At 53.4% G+C, this 18,650-nt stretch overlaps 1 protein-coding gene across 1 annotated transcript in view; it reads right to left on the bottom strand.

Moving 5' to 3' along the window:
* The window catches only part of Sspo (SCO-spondin), a 53,225-nt gene that overhangs the window by 20,909 nt on the left and 13,666 nt on the right, over positions 1-18,650 (bottom strand). Inside the window, exons 30-63 of the mRNA XM_021164611.2 lie at positions 18,076-18,312; positions 17,175-17,266; positions 16,866-17,097; positions 16,568-16,720; positions 16,155-16,295; positions 15,903-16,085; positions 15,652-15,802; positions 14,975-15,128; positions 14,797-14,851; positions 14,241-14,351; positions 13,771-13,965; positions 13,556-13,683; positions 12,877-13,027; positions 12,635-12,788; positions 12,096-12,168; positions 11,419-11,482; positions 10,024-10,188; positions 9,580-9,723; positions 8,067-8,237; positions 7,818-7,982; positions 7,082-7,261; positions 6,859-6,981; positions 6,649-6,778; positions 6,370-6,495; positions 6,125-6,216; positions 5,121-5,294; positions 4,700-4,864; positions 3,929-4,178; positions 2,873-2,919; positions 2,553-2,723; positions 2,092-2,223; positions 1,734-1,879; positions 933-1,027; positions 87-139 (exon numbers count right to left, since the gene is read on the bottom strand). Of these exons, the coding sequence (XP_021020270.1) occupies positions 87-139; positions 933-1,027; positions 1,734-1,879; positions 2,092-2,223; positions 2,553-2,723; positions 2,873-2,919; positions 3,929-4,178; positions 4,700-4,864; positions 5,121-5,294; positions 6,125-6,216; positions 6,370-6,495; positions 6,649-6,778; positions 6,859-6,981; positions 7,082-7,261; positions 7,818-7,982; positions 8,067-8,237; positions 9,580-9,723; positions 10,024-10,188; positions 11,419-11,482; positions 12,096-12,168; positions 12,635-12,788; positions 12,877-13,027; positions 13,556-13,683; positions 13,771-13,965; positions 14,241-14,351; positions 14,797-14,851; positions 14,975-15,128; positions 15,652-15,802; positions 15,903-16,085; positions 16,155-16,295; positions 16,568-16,720; positions 16,866-17,097; positions 17,175-17,266; positions 18,076-18,312 (4,803 nt within the window). The remainder of the gene's footprint in view (positions 1-86; positions 140-932; positions 1,028-1,733; positions 1,880-2,091; positions 2,224-2,552; positions 2,724-2,872; positions 2,920-3,928; positions 4,179-4,699; positions 4,865-5,120; positions 5,295-6,124; positions 6,217-6,369; positions 6,496-6,648; positions 6,779-6,858; positions 6,982-7,081; positions 7,262-7,817; positions 7,983-8,066; positions 8,238-9,579; positions 9,724-10,023; positions 10,189-11,418; positions 11,483-12,095; positions 12,169-12,634; positions 12,789-12,876; positions 13,028-13,555; positions 13,684-13,770; positions 13,966-14,240; positions 14,352-14,796; positions 14,852-14,974; positions 15,129-15,651; positions 15,803-15,902; positions 16,086-16,154; positions 16,296-16,567; positions 16,721-16,865; positions 17,098-17,174; positions 17,267-18,075; positions 18,313-18,650) is intronic.

Here is an 18,650-nt window from a genome sequence, read left to right as displayed (position 1 = left end):
TGAAGCTTGTCTCCTACCCCAACCCAGACCCATGCCTGCCAGGGATGGGAAGCAAGGGCACAGGAGGAGTGAGAACCCGCTCTCACCTTCCTCACAAGGCCAGGAGCTGCAGTTGGTGATGAGCCCAGAGATGCAGGAGCTAGAAGGAAAGGCAGAGGCTTTGGGTGCCCCTCAGGGCTACTTGGTACCCACAGAGACTATGCTCAAACTCTGGCCCCTGCAACTTGCAAATGTGACGTTTTTTTGGAGATAAGATCCTTCCAGAGGTAACTTAATTAGTAAGGTTGTTGGAGGGGATGTGTGGCCAATCCCATGTAAGAAAAGGGTATCCATGTGCTGACATACATAGGGGGAAGATGATGGAAAGAGGGAGAAGACAGCCATCTGCAAGCCAGAAAATACCAGATTGGTGCCAAAAAGGAGTTAGAACAAATGCTCCCTCAGCCCTCAAGAAGCACTAGGTCTGCCAACACCTTGATCTAGGACATGTGTGGCCATCAATGGCTGTTTTTCCAGGCCTCTACCTCCAGAATATGTGCATGTTTGTGTGCATGTATGTATGTGCATGTGATTGGTGTGCATGCATTTATGTGCATGTGTGTGTATGTATGTGCACGTATATAGGTATGGTATATTTTGTTACAACAATCCTAGAAATTAACACAAGTAGGGAGAAAGAGGACAGGTACTTTTTCTTTCATTACTGGAGAGTGTGTTTCCAGTCCCTGAGAGAAGACAGACAAGGATGGGTGCCTGGAGAGTTACAGACAGGTTCAGATGGCAGGGCTGGTTGGTTGTGGCTAGGGGAAGAATGGGCATTTATTTGGCCAACTGAAGCCAATATCCCCTGCTACTGAGGAGAGGCAGATGGGTACACTTGGGTCCTCGGGAATCACAAGACTACTGCATAACTGGGGGTGGGAGGGTCTTACCAATTCTCACATGGAAGAATCACAGCACTGCCTGGGGAATAAAGACGGCCCCCATGGGCACAAGGGCAGTCCTGGACAGGCACACATACATTGTTCTGGAATAGAAAGCCCTTTGTCATCCTGGCTCCAGCCTGCTCCAGTCAAAGCCAGAACTCAGTTTCCCAGTCTACCTCAAGTGCCACCCAGACACCTTCCACAGAGCTCTCTCTACCCAGGTCCCTCTGTCAATGGGCAAGAGCAGACCCTCAGCTGAGGATCACATGGGCACATGGGCCTCTCCTTCAGGAAGAAACTGACCCTCTTCCAATGCAAGGTATGAGACTGAACCATTAACTGAAATCAACTGTGTGAGATACGTATTTTCCATATGAACTATGTGACATAAATGACAGAAGAACCCACGCCAACAAGCCCCACGCCCACACACACACAACCATTTTCTTTAAGGAATATAGCTGTGTCTCTAGCCAGCACCAGGAGGCAACCCTGAGTATGCCTGACTTATCCACTCACCCGATTGCACAGTCTAAAACTGAGCGCTGGGTAGGCCCTTAGCACATGGTGGTGTGTAAGAAGACACACATTTGAAGGAGTAAAATTTATAAAACACTTATCTGATCCATGACCACTTTCATAAACAAGAGGCCAGTTATCTAGGGTGTCTTTAACTCAGCAGGCTCTTTGTGTCCAGTCCCAAACCTTTGGCACCGTTGACCAGGCCCACTGGCTATCTCTTCCCTGCTAAACCAGGGTCCCAAGCTGTGAGGCAGTCCCAGTGTGGTCAGGCAGTGGGATACTTACTAGCAGGAGCATTCCAGAGAGGCAGTAGCAGCCAGGGTGGCAGGTCTGGTTAGCCTCTCCAGAGATGCTGAGATGGGCACAGGAGGCTGGACCCTGGGCACAGTCCAACCATTGTTGGTCCTCGGGACACACACCTGGCACTGGTCCTGTAGACACATGTGACAAACGGGCAGCACAGAGCCTGCTCACTCAGCTTTCTTCTAGGATCCTAGCATGGGAGAGGCACCAGTTCTGGGTATTGCTGAGGTTGTCGTAGAGGTCATACTGTTCTAACCGACAGGGCTGCAGTGGGCAGGGTGTTTGAAGTGTCCTAGCTTGGTGGGAATGAGAACTAGAGTCTCCCCAAGGCATCCCTCACCTGCACAGGGCTGCAGGCTGCAGGTAGAGAACTCGATAGGGCTGTGCGGGCCACTGCCTTGAGTGCGGTTTCGGTAGCCACCACCACAGGGCACTGAGCATGGGGTCCAGGAACCCCATGCTGCACCAGGACCTATGGGTAACATTCAGATCTTCCATACCCGGCACATCTCCTTCCCAAACCCAGATATCCAAACACACCCCTTCCTTCTCATCTTATGTAATTTCACCTGCAGGGTCACCTCTACCCTAGGAGATCTGGTGCCTTCAGAGAGAAAGTGGACTGGCCTCTAGGGAGGGAGGGTCTTTCTAAGGGAATGGACTCGCAAGGTCTCTGGGAACCCACCTCTTAGGACCCTTACATAACTAATGGGGTCCTGAGGGCTATTGTTGGTTTCTCTCTGGAAGGAACCCTAGATAGGTTCTTCAAGGAAGTCTCAGACTCTAGGTTCCCACTCTTACCTCGGCATGGCCTCAAACTGCAGAATTCAGTATCTAGATTGGGACCTTGGCACTCAGCACCTCCAAAGGCAGCAGGCGGTGCAGTGCCTGCTCTAAAGCGCCGTCGAATGCCCACATTACAGCTTTGGCTGCAAGGGCTCCATGGAGTCCAGGGGCTCCAGCCACAGGCCACTGCCAGGGTGAAGGGGCAGATATCTGAGACCAGGGCAAGCTGTCCTGGACCCTGACTTTCCTGGGACATTACCAACACCCTAGGAGGCTATCTCTGAAGGGTCTAAAGTTGCATAGTGTCAGCACTGACCACCACATGAAGGGAGTACCTGGACAGCGCTCTGAGGTGCACACCATTTCTCCAGAGATGCAGGTGCTGCCAAGAGATGGTTCTATGAGCTCTAAACCAGTCCACCCACCCAGCCCTTGCCCTTGAAGCACTGGATACCTGCCTCAAGGACCAGGGAGCTGGGCCACAAACTATATAACATTAAGTAAAAGCTGTGGCTTGGACTCTCAGACCTCCCTCCCCAAATCCAGTGGGTTCTGTGATGCTGGGGACGGAGTGCGTGCTGTGCGTGTGCGTGAGTGCGTGTGTGTGTGTGTGTGTGTCTGTCTGCCTGTCTGTCTGTCTTTCTGTCTGTCTGTGTGTGTGTGTGGGGGGGTGCATGTTAGAGTGCCCTCTGCTGGCAAAACATGGTGTCAGTTTTGAGTACTTCAAAGAACAGAATCCAAGGGATCCTGTGTAGAAATTCAAGAAAGAGAAAACCCCTTTCAGAAGGGCTCATGAGCCCCCAGCCCTCCAGTTAGGTAGCTATGACAGCTGATGGGTGCTGGTGGAGGAGAGTCCATTTTCTTTAAGAACATGGCCCTGGTGGGTGGACCATTCTCCAGTGGATGGTTCCCTACTCATAAGTATCTAGACAACAAGCTTAAGTTAGAGGATTGGGGTGGACCCGGAAGCAGTTAATGGGAGGAATGAGGATGAACAGGATCAAAATTATTTTATGCACATGTGAATTTGTCAAGGAATCAAATTACATTTTAAAAAGGAAGCCCCTCTTTAGTTTGTAGTTCCATTCTACACAGCACTCCAGCCTATCTATCGCCTATCTGAAACCCAGTCTTCCCACAGTCAGACTGGATGAACACTTCTTGTAGACACCTGCATTGTAGCCAGGCAGTGTCTCATTCACTGCAGTGTTCACAGGAACCATGTCTGGTGTGTGGTCAGCATATTCAGCCCACTGCCCTCCGCCTCCAACGCACACCAATGAGAGAGTATGTGAATGAGTCCATTTCTGCCTGACTGTGGAGCATAGCCCCTCCCTTCGTACCACCTCTCCCCTGCCCTGTCCCTATCCCATTCTCCGCTGGTAACCTACCAGTTGTTGCAGTCTAGGTGAGCCACTGCTCCTGGTGCATAGAGCTGCCCATGCAGCTGGCAGGGGCACTGGCTGCGGGGCAGGCAGCTAGCATTATGCAGGAAGAGGCCAGGGGGACAGTTGCAGCTAGGAGCACAGGAGCCAGTGCACTCCACACCAGGGTCCTGTGCCAGGCACAGCTGAGGGCATGGACCCCCTTCCTCAAGACACTGCTCTGCTGAGCGGAATACCATGTTTCCAGGGCACTGGGCTAGATGAGAAGACAGAGAGGGTCTGAGTCAATAGAGATGCTGACAAGGAAGAAAGTCCGGATATAGTGATTGACAGGGAAGAGGTGAGGAAGTCCCTCCCCACCAGTCCTCTCCCATTCCCTCCCCCTTGTCCCAGAGCTTAGCTCCACTGGATATAAATGCTTTTGAGAACAGGAGGACACCAGTGTCTGGGCCAGGAGGAATGCCCAAAGGATCAGGGAGCAAAGAAGACAGACTTCAGGGACTGATGCTGCTCCCCGCTGAGTTTTGCCTGTGAGTGGGCTCTGCCTCCAAGGTCACATACCCTTATCAGGGACAAGTAGAGTGTCTGGCCCAGTATCTGGTTCCCAGGAAATGGGAGGAGGAGGGGACTTGGAGAGACACTGGAATCCCCAAAGGCTCCCTAGCTCTCTGTGGCATGTTCTGAAGTCAGAGGTCAGAGAAGCAAAAAGAGAAGGCTGGAAAGGTCAAAACCCAGGGTGGACGTGGCCACCTGGAGAGTGTGGAAGCAATGTGGCACCTGTGCATGGATGCATGTTGCAGTCTCTGGTCTGAGTGTGGGGTCCTAGGCACACAGGGTTCCCAGGAGCAGAACCAGAGCAGCTGCGCCCACGAGTCTGGATGCCACCATTGCAGGAGGCTGAGCAGGTAGACCAGGAAGCCCATAAACCCCAGGCACTTGGCACTGTCAGGAAGAACAGAGGCCATGGTGACAAAACGTGGGCAGGGGAGGAAGGGATTTAGAATACTCCCAAATAATATCAATCAAAGTTTCCCATCTTTAAGGTGACTTTGGGTGGGGGTGAGATGGGGTGGCTTAAGGACATCCACCAGGTTGGCTGTTTCCCCTCCTTCCTGGGGGTTGGACTAGGTCAAGGGGTCATTTTTTTGTTCCTCTTTCCACTAAGGTTCCCAGCCACACCAGGAAGGCAGGACTGTACCTGGGCACACAGGGGGGCTGCAGGGCTCCTCCTGGGTGGCCTCTCCAGGACAGAATGTGTCCCTAGAGCTGGGGCACAGCCGAGAACGCTGCCGCCAGCCAGGGTCCCCCCCAGGGACAAGGCAGCTCTGGGAGCAGGAGGACCAGGATGTCCAGGGTGTCCAACCTGGTATCTCTGAAAGGAAAGACAGTTATAGGTCTGTTGTACAGAGACAGGCTGGCCAAAGGGTTGGGGGTCTGAGTCGGGTCCGAAAAACCAAGAGGCTATGAAGGGTTGGGATTACTCCTGTGGCTCTGTGATTAGGACCTTATTCTGCAGCTCCAGGTCTCACCCTTCCCGAGAGCACAGCCTTCTATGGATCCTGCCTGAAGTCATGCCTATGCTTACCCATGGTTCAGCCAACAGCCCACAATGCATTCCCCATCCTCAGTCGCTCAGCCCAACTCCTCTAGATTGCATGTGACCACTTGTCGGAGCTCACCATCAGCTCCTCTGATTCCAGGACCCCACTACTCAGCCTCCTGTCACCCACCACTCATTCTGCCTCAGAGACGAACAGCAAATAGCCTGAACTTCAATGACCTCCCTTGGTCCCCACATAGCCTGAAGCAAAGGGGACAAACTGGCACCTTTATCCTGCCTCTAAGTGTCCTATCTGCCCTGGGCACCTGAAGCACACAGCAACCCTATTCTTCCAGCCTCTACAGACATCTGTCCCCGCAAACCAGCCTGCCCAGGCATCCAGGAAGTTTACACAAGAGCCTGCCCCACCCCAAAGCCCACTAACCTAGCCTGGTTCCAGGACCGCAGCTTGGATGGGTGGGTACAACTACTCTTGCTTCCACTCTCTGGCTACGCCTCACCTTCCACAGAACCCACTGCAGTTTCTGTTGGCACTGGAGTTCAGGCAGCCTCCTCCAGCACAGCTTCACCCACTAGCCATCCAAGGTACTAGCCAAGTCAAGGACTTGGGAAGAGGAAGGCAGTCACCTGTTTTACAGTACCTGTCCCACAGTCTGTGTAGCAGGCCTGCAGTTCCTGCCTGTCACCTTCACACGGGGAACCTCCAAATGCCACAGGAGGGTTGGTAGGGGACCTGAAAAGAGACTTGCCTGGGCATCTGTCTTCTTCTTTCACCAGCCAGCACCCCTGCCCTCCTTATCCTTTTCCCATCCATTACTGCCCTTCCTCCTAGGGCAGCCTGTTCTGATCCTCTCTCCCCATCTCTTCCACTCTTGCCGCAGCTCACCTGAACCTGGCCCTCACTCCAGAGCCACAGGAGCGATCACAAGCAGTCCAGGGGGACCAGGCAGACCAGCCACAGGACTGGGAGCAGGCCCCTGGCTTGCACAGCAGTGTCCCCTTCTCACATATGCTGCAGAGAACAGGAGGAGTGATCCATCAGCACCAGGAGCCTCTCTCCATTCAGCACCATCTCTTAATCCAGAGCCCTCCCTTGGCCCAGCACCCTCTCCCACCCCAGTACTCAACCCTGGACTACGACCACCCCTTAGTGTAGCATGCTCACCATTGGCTGCAGTTGTCCAGCAAGAAGGCCAGTCTGGGCTGCATCAGCTTTTGGCCCACCAGGCAGGGACATTCAGAGAGGGGCAGACAGTGAGAGTCCTGGAGGAGGAGCCCAGGAGGGCAGCGGCATCCTGGGTGCAAGGAAAGGTCACTTAGGGACAGTGCTGAGCTTGGGAGGGCACCTCTTACTTCCTCTTTCACTCTGCCTCACCTTCCATACAGTGCCCACTGCAGCTTCTGTTGGCTTCAGGGTCCAGGCAGGAGGGTGGACATGGGGGCACTAGCCCCTTCTGGCACAGCTCAGCATTCACATGCACAAGGCCTGGCTCACAGTCTGAGCAGAGAAGAGCTCAAGTAGGGTGGGCACCAGAAGATCCTGAGACAAACCCTGGGGCTCTACTGTCAGAGGTCTCTCCCAGCCAACTTCCCTTTACCTGTGTCACCTGGGCAGAGCTGCAAGTTGCAGGGTGCCTTCTCATGGGAAGGCCCAGGGCATGGGGCACCACCATTCTTGGGAGGAGGGTCCACACAGCTCCTCTGGCGACTCTGGTGGCCACCTCCACAGGAGACACTGCAGGGTGTCCAGGGCCCCCATTCTGCCCATGCCCCGGCCACTGTAGAGGAGGAAGAGAGACTCCAAGGAAACAGGCTGTGTAGAAAGGGGAGGGCCAAGCCAGGGAGCCTCTCCCAGCCCTTTGGGGGCCGGTGGCCTGGCATCCAAGGGCAGCACCCTAGCAGTTCTAAAGTCCTTGTATTGTGGGAAACTGCCCGTGGGTGAGAAAACCAGTGAAAGTCACCCAGTAACTACAAGGCTAGAGTTCCAGCCCCTGGCAAGGTTACAGTGGCAAAACCCTGAAGTGGCACACGTCTGGCAGCCGTGGTACAGGGAAGCTACCAAAACCAGGGGAATACCAGTTTAGAGCATGAGAACCCTGAGTGAAGAGATTCCCTCAGGCTACCTAGACAGGCAAGGAAGGGCGAGTGGGGCCAGAGGAATGAGTATCCTGACAACTCTATGAAAGCTAGGATCACATGGTTATCTTTGTGCTAGAGTCCCAAAAGCCTGGACACAAGGAGAGCAGGGCACTTGTTGAGGGTCTCTGATACGATCCAACAAGGTCTCCCATGGCAAGCGGCCAACCTCTCCTTCCTTCGGGGGTGCTAGGCTACCTGGGCAGGCTTGCACAAAGCAGGACTGGCTACGGAACTGGTCCAACAGACAGCTGCCTCCAGGCAGGGGAAGTCTTAGCAGCTCTCGGTGCTGGAAGATGAGGCCCAGGCCACAACTGCGGCTGCAGTCACTCCAGCCAGACCAAGGTGCCAACACACAGTCTACTGCAGGGGACAGCACACCAGGGCTTAGAAGGAGGCTCAAGCAGGAACAGGACCCTCAGGATGGTGCCTTAGGCCAGCACGTACCACAGTTGTCTTCATCAGAGCCATCCTGGCAGTTCACCTGAAGGTCACAGCGATGCTCAAAAGGTAGACACTCCCCACTGCCGCATCTCAGCTGACTTGGGGAGCAGAGGGCCTTTGAGGCTGGTAACCCAGGGAGGGCAGTAGTAGGCACAGTGAAGGGCTCAACACTTGCTGCCAATTGGTCATTTGAGGAGAGAGAAGGGAGCCCCATAAATGATTTCTGGCTGGGTAAGAAACTGAGTCCCTTGAACTTGATCAGGACAGTTTGCTGAGCAGGGTCTCTGGCCTTTCCACTCCTCCCAGTGCTTCTGGCATCTTCTACGCAGGATGAGCCCACACAAGGTCTTTGCTCTACACAGTTCTCACAGTTTCTCCACTTTCCAGAGAGAAGTCAATGCATGCAGAACAGCCCTTCCTCTTGGTTATCCTCTCTCCGAATGGGTTCTCCCCAGGGTGCCAGTTACTATAATTGGTTAACACCTTTTCTTTGGGTTGTAAAACCAAACTTTGATGAAAATGATCTACCTTGGATGGATGGATGGGTGGTAGGTGAATGGGTGGATGAGTGGATGGACAGATGAGTAGACTATGTGGATAGATGGATAAATATGTGGGTACATGGATAGATGGATGGACAGAGAGATGAGTGTGTGAATGGGATAGCTAAGTAGATGGTAAGTAATTAGGTGGGTAGGCAGGTGCAAGAGTAAATAAATGAATGTATAGACAGACAGACAGACAATAGATAATATGATAGGTAGCAAATGGATACGTGGGAAGATGGGTAGATAGATGGGTCAATAGATTAATGGATATACGTTTGGAGAAAGGGATGGACATATAGAATAAATGATCAGATGTATGGGTGTGTGGATGAAAAGATGGATGTGTGTATGGATGGGTAGATTTGAGAGTATATCGGTGGGGTTAGCGATACCTCAGTAGTTAAGAGCACTGCTTGCTCTTCCAGAGGACCCACATTTGATTCCCAGCACCCACATGGTGGTTCACAACCATTTTAATTCTAATTTCAAGGGATTCAATATCCTTATCTGGCCTCCATGAGTACACGCATGTGGTATATGCTCATGCATGCATGAGCACACCACACACACACACACACACACATAAAAACAAAAATATTTTTTAAAAAGAGAAGGTGGATGACAGACACATAAAGAGGTGGATGGAGCAATGGATAAGTGGGTGGGAAGATGGGTGAGTGTGTGTGGGGGGGATGGATGGGTGGATGTATCAACAGATAATTGGGAAGGTAAACTGATGGACAGTTGAGTATCCTTAGCAGTCAAATAGGTTTAACAAAACAGGCTGGGACCCGATGCCTATCCCGTTCTCTTCATCATCTTCAAAGACTCTGGTGCTCCTAGTCATTTTTAACAATTTCTCCCCATTCCCTGCTGCTCCAGTCCCTCCTATATCCTTCCCATCTGAGCTTCCCAGACCTGAAACCCTCTTGGCATCCCCAATGTGTGGTGTAGTCCCTCCAGCTCACCACAATGCTGCTCATCGGAGCCATCAAGACAGTCCTCCCTCCCGTCACACAGCTGCTCCTGCTCCACACAGCCCAACACATCACAGGGCACCTGCCCAGGGCCACACGGCATGGGTGGGAAGGGCCTGGGGTTGACACTTTGGCCTGCAGACAGCACACCATCACAGGATGCCTGCTGACTTGGGAACCAGCCACCCTTACCCTTCTCTCTTGGTCAGTCCTTAGCAGCCTCCAATTTCTCTCCTATTAGTGTCTAGGATACATTACTTTACTTGGGATAATGAAAATGAAGTGAGTGAATGAGTCAGAAAGGCCCATTCTAGCAAAAAAAAAAAAAATGACTTGGAGCCATATGACCTTGATCTAAGTGATGAACCTCTTGTGGCTTCTGCTCCTCACAGAGAAGCTGGGTTCACACAGGTTTTTCATGCTGAAGAGTCTTACCAACAGGAGTTCCTGGTGTGACTGAGTGTGGAGGATGCACCGTCACAGCTGCCATTCCTGGGTGTAGGCTCTTGGCACCAGGAGGGAAGGTGGAGGTGGCAGTCAGTGTCTGCATGGGCTGCCCTGAAACAGGCAGAGTACCCTCAGAAGCAGGGATGAGACCTGCTCTCTCCCCTGAAGATGGAGGGGAGTGAGATGTCACTGCCTCAGCTCCCTGGCCTATGAGAGGTGGTGGACAGACTCTGAAGAAGGCACCCCTGGCTCCCACATGGTGCAGGATAATTACAGCTATCACAGGACTCCTCAGATAAAAAGAAAGGGTTTATATCACCCAAGGAGCATGAGAAGACGGTTAGAAAAAAACAGTCGTCATTTAATACTGTACTCTAGCTGCATGAAGACACAGCAACTTCCCAGTATGAGTTCACTGTAAAATAAGGTATTAAGAAGTGAAAAAGACCTGGAGCCATTTAAACATAACAGCAGAAGGAGCAAACATGACTGAGACTCGGAATGGGGGCACTGCTACTGATGTGAAGACAGAAACTTGATTTGAGCTTCCTGACAACTGTAGTGAAAAGGAGAGCCAGACGTGCATTTTCTGCCAAAATATTCATTTTCAAAGACAGCCTTTTTTTGGAACCAGATTTAGAATGAGACTAGGATTTATCCCATGAGCCCACATGTTGTAGATGTGATTTTTTTTCTACAAAAGACACAAAGACATGGTGCAGCCAGACTGTTGAACAACTTCTAGAATGCATAGGGAAGGGCCTCCTAGTCTCATAGGTGAGGAAACTGAGGCACAGGGTTGGGATGGTTTGTCCAATATCTCCCAGGGAAGTCAGTATAGCTTGCTCCTTTGGTGATCCACAACCATCCCACCCCACATTGGGACCATGTTACAGGTGGCTGATCAGTGGCCATGGGGAAACTGGTAACATGCTGGGTAGGGAATCCCTTTTACTGTTTAGAAGTATCCTAAGATAGGCACCCTCCCTACTCTCCTGCCTACTTAGGGCATTTATTGACACCAAACACTTTAGAATAACACCTAACATCATGGTTAGGTGAGCAGAAAGACAAAGATGGGGCCAGGTGGTATCTCAATGGAGGCTGGTCCAGAATAGGGGCTGGGGGCTGCAGCCATGGAGACAATTTCATGGCCCTTCAAACTGCCTTGGTCCTCTCAGATCTGACATCCTAGGTCTAGTAGGCTGAGCAAGTCAGAACCTGGCCATGTGCCTGGTGAGTGGTGTCTCTTGACCCTATAGCTCTCTGGTCTTGGGAGAATTAGGGGGATGGGGTTTCAGCCTCTAGAACACCACTGCCTTTGCTCTACAAGGGGAAGGGATGACAAGGGCGGAGACATGGGGAGGGGTTTGGAGTCTGTGCACACACCTGCACCAGGCAAGGATGATTCCTGCTTGGGCTGCTGGGGCTCTGTGTCTGGCAGACCCTGCAGAGGGAGAGAGCTTAGCCAGGCCACAGCTTCCTCCTTCCCACCTCTATCTGTTTCTAGAAGCCCAGAGCTGAGGACAGAGGTGATTCTCCTGCAAGGTAAGGAGGCTGAATATCTGTACTGGCCTACAGATCTCATGATTGAGCTAACCTCCCTTGGCAGGTAGATCATCTGAGCCTGGGCATCCTCAGACACTGGCCCACCCCCAAATCTCTGCCCCACCCCCAGTGCTCTGAGCACGTTGTTTGTCAATGGAAAGTGCCCTGTCCCTCTTTGTGTCACAAATATCCCCATCCTTCAAGCTTTGTCCCAGATGCCTCTGGGGACCCCAGGCATAGAGACCAAAAGCAAATGCCCTAGTGTCTCCTCATCTGTGACAGAGTCCTTGCCACCCAGACTGCACTACCTTGATGGCCTGCCCTGTCCATCTCCACACCACTCTGTCCTTCCAGCACTCAGCTGGCTTCCAGACAGTTCAGGATTGAAGGCCTGACAGAATAGCATCAGGAAACACAAGCTGGAGGAAAAGCCACTGAATGCATGCAGAGGGAGGATGATGCAGATGCAGGAAGTGCACTGCTGAGGGAGTGGGACTCAAATCCTCACTCACCTCCCTGGGATGGAACGGAAACTTTCCAGGCTGAGTTGGGGAGAGGGCTGGGGTCCTGGTTGTGGGATGGACTCTAGGAAGAAAAACCACCAAGAGAGTTCCAGGGAATCTCCTAGCCCTAGAGCCCAACCATCCCAAAGAGATCAGGGATTTTTGGACCAGGGTAGGGCATTCAGGAGGGGCACTGCCCACCAAGGCTAGACAAAGGTGAGCTCCAACAGTAGTCTTAGCTTGATCACGTCATGATCACCAGAGAATGGGTAAAGCACTCCTACTGCAACCCTCAGGGCCAGGTAGAAACTGAGTGACTCCCAGCTATCTATCATGCTGGGTGGTGGTGGTGGTCTTAGCTCAGGGGCCATCCTTTGAGAATTGCTAAACTCCAGGTATCAGGAGAATGTAGAGAACCCAAGACTCTGATGGAGGTAAGGGCTGAGGGGCACCCAGCTATGACTCCTTAACAGTCCCAGTTTGAGAAGGCAAGACAGGGTCCCTCCCTTCACCTTTCCACCTATGTCCAGCCCTAGGCCAGGCCATACCTGCTGGTAGTGCTTGCATGAAGGGGCCCACATCCCTCCTCATCAGAGCCATCCTCACAGTCCACAGCACCATCACATGGACCACCCTTTGGGGCACATTCACCACTGGCACAGCGGTGCCTGCTCCCCGGACATAGGGGTGCCAATGGGGACACTGTGGAAAATATATGACTAAGGACTCCTGACATCATACGGCCCACCCTTGTCCCTCCAGCTCCCAAGCTGACCTGTTCCTGGCTTACAGCCCAGTAGCTCCACCCACAGGAAGATATCGTGCTGGTTGTTGTCTCTGAGGTGGCCACTGTGTGGCCACACCCTGATGTACCTTGCCTGTACCATCTGGTCGAATGTCCATACCTCAGGGGCCATATGGTTCGAGCTCTCCGGGGAAGGCTGTGGAAGACATTACTTGCTGCCCGAGTACCACCTCTTGCTCAAGCCGCCATTGTAACTCTGCTTTGATGTCCCTCCTGAGTCCCCCAACCCTCATGGCATGGATGTTACTTCCACATAAAGCAGGTGCTCTTTAAGGAGAATGGACACGAGTGGACTGAGTCCTATGGCTGCAGGGGCCTGTGTTCCTGGAGAGAATGCTCACCCCTAAAGGAATAGTACTGTGCAGAGGCTGCTGCAGAGACCTGTGCTTCCAAGGGCCTTTGTGAACTGACTGTGGTCCCACCCTGCCCTTCACAAACTGGCAGAGGGTCATGTGTGCAGATGCTAAGTGACTTTGGGGTTTTCCGATATCCCTGGACTCTCAACTCTACTGAGTATAGTCTCTGCTAGTTAGTAGGTGTTCCACAGACATCTAAAGCAAGGACTGTCACCCAGGGGAATGAAAGTGCCTGGGGGACAATGGCTGTGGCATCCACAAAAGGATTTGTTGGGCCACCTGGTCCAGGGCCCTGGAGGTCTCAGTACCTTGGGTGGAGACAGGGTACTAGACAGAGAGTTGACATAGTTGTGCCACTGTAGATTGTCGCTGCTGAACTGGAGTGACAAAGTGGAGACATAAGCAGCAGAGGAGCCAGCCCTCTGCACGATGATGCCTGAGAGGGAACAGGGAAGGGCAAAGGTCAGCATTGAGCCAGCCACCCCTCCCCCACCCCCTATCCTGTCCCCTCCTCCTCACTGACCAGTGAGGTTCCGAGGCCGACGCAGGTCCAGCTGCAGATAGAGTGGCTGGGTGTGCCACTCAGCAGAAGCCCCCTCTCTGGGGCCAGGCCCTGCCGTGGGAGCTTCCACGGGGTCAGCCCTGGTGGTGTGTTCCCAGTGCTGGAATGGTGCCCAGATGGGCAATCCAGCCAGGCCCAGGGGCGAATAGCAGGCATCTGAGTACAGGAGAGAAAGAGAGACGTAGGCTGGAGTAAGGCAAAAGAGAGGGTGGCAGGGACAATCAGGGAGCCACAGGGGAGATGCAGTACAGAGGACAGAAAAATTGAACAAGGGTGGGGCAGAGCTGGGCAGTGCAACTTGGGAAGGGTGACTTCACCACCGGCAGTGTGTGTAAAGCAGGGGACTGGGCCAGAGATTATGTTTCTCTAGAGGTCTGGTAACCGCTAGGGCTGTCCCTCTCAGCATCTGAAACAGCACGTGCGTGACTTACCTGCCGTGGGAGGCAGAACATAGGTGACCAGATGAGTGCCAATCTGAGGGCTGGGGGCAGAGGCAGGGGCAGGGGCAGGAGTGGTCATGTGGATCACTGTCTGGTTCTTTTCTGTGTAGAGACCCAGTGGTCAGGAGAAAGAGTGGGAGAGACTGCCACCAGCCACCAACTCAGCACTCAGGTCCCCCCACACTTCCTGGAACACGTTCCCTCTCATGGCTTCTCAGGGACAAATGCCAGCTGGGATGGGTCCCTTCTTTCTGTGGATGAATTAGGGCTTTCCGCCTCCACTCACTATTTAGAGAACAGAATAAAACACCCAGGCCAAAACAACCTTCTGATGAGTATGGACCAGGTGCCATTTCTAACCTATGTAGGCGCGTTAGGGAGAGACTCATTGTGAACAACCTATGTAACGGTACATGCTAGGCGGGCGCTAGCTTCCTCAATTTGTAAAAATGCCTTTAGGATAAGGAAACCCCACCATGTCTCCCTGCCATAGCCTTCAGTGGATTCTTCTCATCTTGAGGCTCTGCTGTTCTCCAGTCCCACTCACCAGGCAGTGCACAGTGGCAACACGATTCTCCCATTCCTTCCACCAGGACCCAGCCCTGTGGGAAGACAGAAGCCAAGCCACTTGTCCATCACCGATCCACACCATCAGTTTCCCCAAGCCTGGCTGATCCATATCACCTCTCCAGGTCCCGCCCTCTCCACATTCCCAGGCCCCTCACCTGGGGACAGCTGCCTATTGGGCAATAGGGGGAGCAATGTGTGATACTCCTGTGTAGACACTCGCACACGATGCAGGGGCCCCCACGCCAGCGTTCTCCAACATTGTACATGAGGCCCCACTGTTCACAGCCTTCACAGGGCTCTGTCTGGCACCTGGGAAGGGAGACATGGTTACAGCTCCTGGAGAAGGGAGTTCACTCAAAGCTACCTCCACCCTACTTGGTGGACAAAGGGCATTCCTAGGCTTGTAATAAAACTAAGAAAGTCCTGGGTAAATGTTTGGTCATGCTATATTCCCACTCTATCCCTGGAGGTTCCATAGGGGAGAGAAGCACTTTGGGCCAACACTGCAGGTAAACACAGCCTGCTCCAGAAGAGCTGAAATAACTGTGCCTCTATAAGCCACAACAGATGTGCTCTCCACCCACTAGAGACACAGACCCATTCTTGCCACCAGATTGCTCAAGCTCTATTTGTAGGCTCTGTCTGCTGGCTCCTGGATCTAGTGGGTAGAAGGGTGACATAGGAAAAGACAGCTGAAGTGTCAATTGGGGGTCTGAGAACAGGTTGCTAGTCTGGGGCCTCCGGCCGATGTGAAATACTTAGAATTCAAAGAGGGAATTGGAGTCTACCTCCTAAGCAGGGGTAAAGGATAGATCTTGTCCCTATCCTGTACCTGCGGGCTTTGCGGTGGATGCCACGGCACTGGCGACCGTGCCCAGAGAGGCGTGGGTTGTTAGGGCTCCGAAAAGACCACTGGAGGCTCTGGCTGCTGCAGGGCCCCAGGCACTCTGCCCAAGGGGACCAGGAAGACCAGCCACAATCCACTGAGAGACAACAGAAGTCAGGGCTTGGTGGTCTGGACAGGAAGCAGCCTCCGCGCCCCCTCCACTGCCTCCCCAGGGAACGGCCAGGACAGAGGCTTACCAGCACATTCCGGATTGGGCCTGCAGCGATGTGGCTGCCCATCCTGGCAGAAGCAGAGCTGGCAGTCCATCTTGATGCGTTGTCCAGGCCAGTAACGGGCACCATCCACCAAGCAGGGACACTGCCTGGGTCTCACACACTGCCCCTCAGTGTTCAGCACCTTCCCTTCTGGGCACCAGCAACCTAGGTAAAGCCCAGCATTAGGCATTATGCAAAGCAAGGCCTCAACAGACCCAGCCCAGTCCCCCTCACCTGGGCTGCTGCAGGGCCTGTCAGGAGGGCACACAGCCTGACCAGAAATGTCATCACAAGTCAGAGGGCAGGGGGCACAAGTCTGGAATACCAACTCCCCAAAGCAAGTGGCATTGAGGCAGCCCTCCGGAGGGCAGGGACCTGAAAGTGGGCAAGGACAAAGTCAGGGCTTAGAGAGAGGCATCTGCAGCGAAGATCCGGTGTCCCTCACATTCTACACCCACCACAACCCTCCATGTCTTCAATGTCTCACGTGGTAACTCCCATGCCCACAGTACCCTCTTTTCCTGCTGTCTTCTCCCATTCCCCCACTCCCCACCCTGAGGTTCCCCTCCCCCAATGTCCACCTACCCACTCAGCATCCAATTATCAGGTGCCTTGTGCCCTTACTGTGCCCTCTCCCCTTTACTCACTGGTCTGGCGGGTGCTATGAGTGCTTCCAGGCAACAGGGCACAGTCCTGGCCCCCATTCTGGGGTGGCCGGCACTGGCGATGCCGTGTTGTGGTGCCCCCACAGGGTTCAGAACAGGGAGACCAGGGAGACCAGGAGCTCCATTCTCCATCCACTGCAAGGAGGGCCAGGACAATGTGTGGGGGGGGGGCATGGGGGGTGCGGGCTTTGAGGCAGGGCTAGGCTTAAGAGCCTCTATTGTCACCTCTGTCCCTAGGACCTACTGCCCCACTCCCCCTGTCAGATGTCCCTTCCCTCACCTGGGCAGGCTTCTGTGAAGCAGGCCTGTGACTGGTGCTGCAGGCCTGGGCAGTTCTGTAGCACCTGGAGACTGGATGTGGAGCAGTTCCGGTTCCGACTCCGTGTGCCAGACCCGCAGGTCTGACTGCATGGCGCCCATGGACCCCAGGAGCCCCAGGCCCCACAACCCTGCTCGTCCAGGGAGGGCTCTGTTTCATCTGCCAATTCACAGTCTGGGTTCCCATCACAAACCTGGGAAAGCAGCAGTCTCAGGCTTCTGGTTATGTGTATAAAATTCGAGCCTACCCAACCTGGCTTGAGACTCTTACCAGCAGGAAATCAATGCAAGTGCCATTGGGGCAGGAGAATTCTGGACAAGGAGCTCCTGTCCTATTGGCGCCTCCTGAAGCTGATTGCTCCTCTGGGGAAGAAAGAACAGTTAGCTAGGAATTACAGCCATTTCCTAGAAAGCAAGAAAACAGTATCCATAGTACAGTTCAGCTCATCCTTGCCCTGGGGACAGTCAAGGATCCCATTGCAGAGCTGTTTGGCACAGCCAGGGAGCCAAACCACAGGAGAAGAGGCCTTGGCATGAGGGCATCTTGGTGAAACATATGGGTAAGAAGTGTCTTGTCAGATGAGCGGTGGTGGGTTGCACCTTTAATCCCAGCACTTGGAAGGCAGAGACAGGCAGAAGGTGAGTTCCAGGACAGTCAAGGCTACACAGAGAAAGTCTGTCTCAAAAAACAAACCAACAAACAGAAGTATCCTAGCTTGCTCCTGCCCCATCCCCATCCTATCCTCTCAGAGGGACAAACAGAAAGCCAGGGCATGAGGTGTTGATTTGTAAGGGCTCAAAGAATCCCGCTCAGGTAAGGTAGGGAGAAGCTGTAGATGGGGGAGTCTCCCCACAGACCACCCTCATGGCCTCTGCCACCACCCACTCTCTTGTTTCCTCTAGCCCAAATGTGAGCATACAAGAGATTCCTTTCTACTCTCCAATGAGCCTACAGAAAAAAGAAAAATAAATCCAGGGTAGATTTCATGGTAAAGATCAGAGAAACAAAACCAAACCAATCACTCAGCCTCTGATATCCCCAGCCACAGTCTAACTGTGCACCAAACTGCCACAGCATGGGCCAATCAATGGTGGCAAGTGCTTGGGAAGAGTCAGGCCCCAGCCTGCTAGGCCACCAGCAGAAGGGACAGAGTAAGGTATGTGACTTTTACCGCAAACATCGGGGTCCTCATCTGAACCATTGGGGCACTGTGTCACTCCATCACATAGCTGTCCTGGGGACACACAGTGTGGGCTGTGGGCACAGGGCACCTGGTACAGCATGCAGGGCCCACCACAGTCAAGCTCATCGCTGCCATCAGTGCAGTCTTCCTCCTGGTCGCAGCGCCAGCCCCGAGGGGTGCATTCTCCACTATTGCACTGGAACTCCAAGAGGCTGCAGGGCGACGCTGCAGAGAATGTGTTGCTTAGACCAGCGAGAGTGGACTCCACTCTGCAGGCCCAGCTCACCCTCACATCTTCTCTGGGGCTGCCCTCTAGCTTCAGCACCCCTGACTCTTACCTGAGCATGCCCCGTCCTAACCTAACCCCATCTTCTCTTGCACACGGCTGCTGTTTTGCTTTCCACAAGCTTTCCCCTGGACCCCGGACGCCGTTAGGTTCTCCTTCACTTGTTCAGAGGGAAGCCCTGAACACCAGGAAGTAATTCTGGACCTTCCATCTTTTTCAAACACTGACTACTTCACTCCAGAGCTCCTAGCCCCAGAATTTGGCCCAAATGCTTCTT

Source organism: Mus caroli, chromosome 6 (genome assembly GCF_900094665.2).
Source record: "Mus caroli chromosome 6, CAROLI_EIJ_v1.1, whole genome shotgun sequence".
In the NCBI taxonomy this organism is placed as follows: Eukaryota; Metazoa; Chordata; class Mammalia; order Rodentia; family Muridae; genus Mus; species Mus caroli.
Note: the sequence above shows the minus strand (reverse complement) of the source record. Positions and strands in the feature narration are given on the sequence as shown.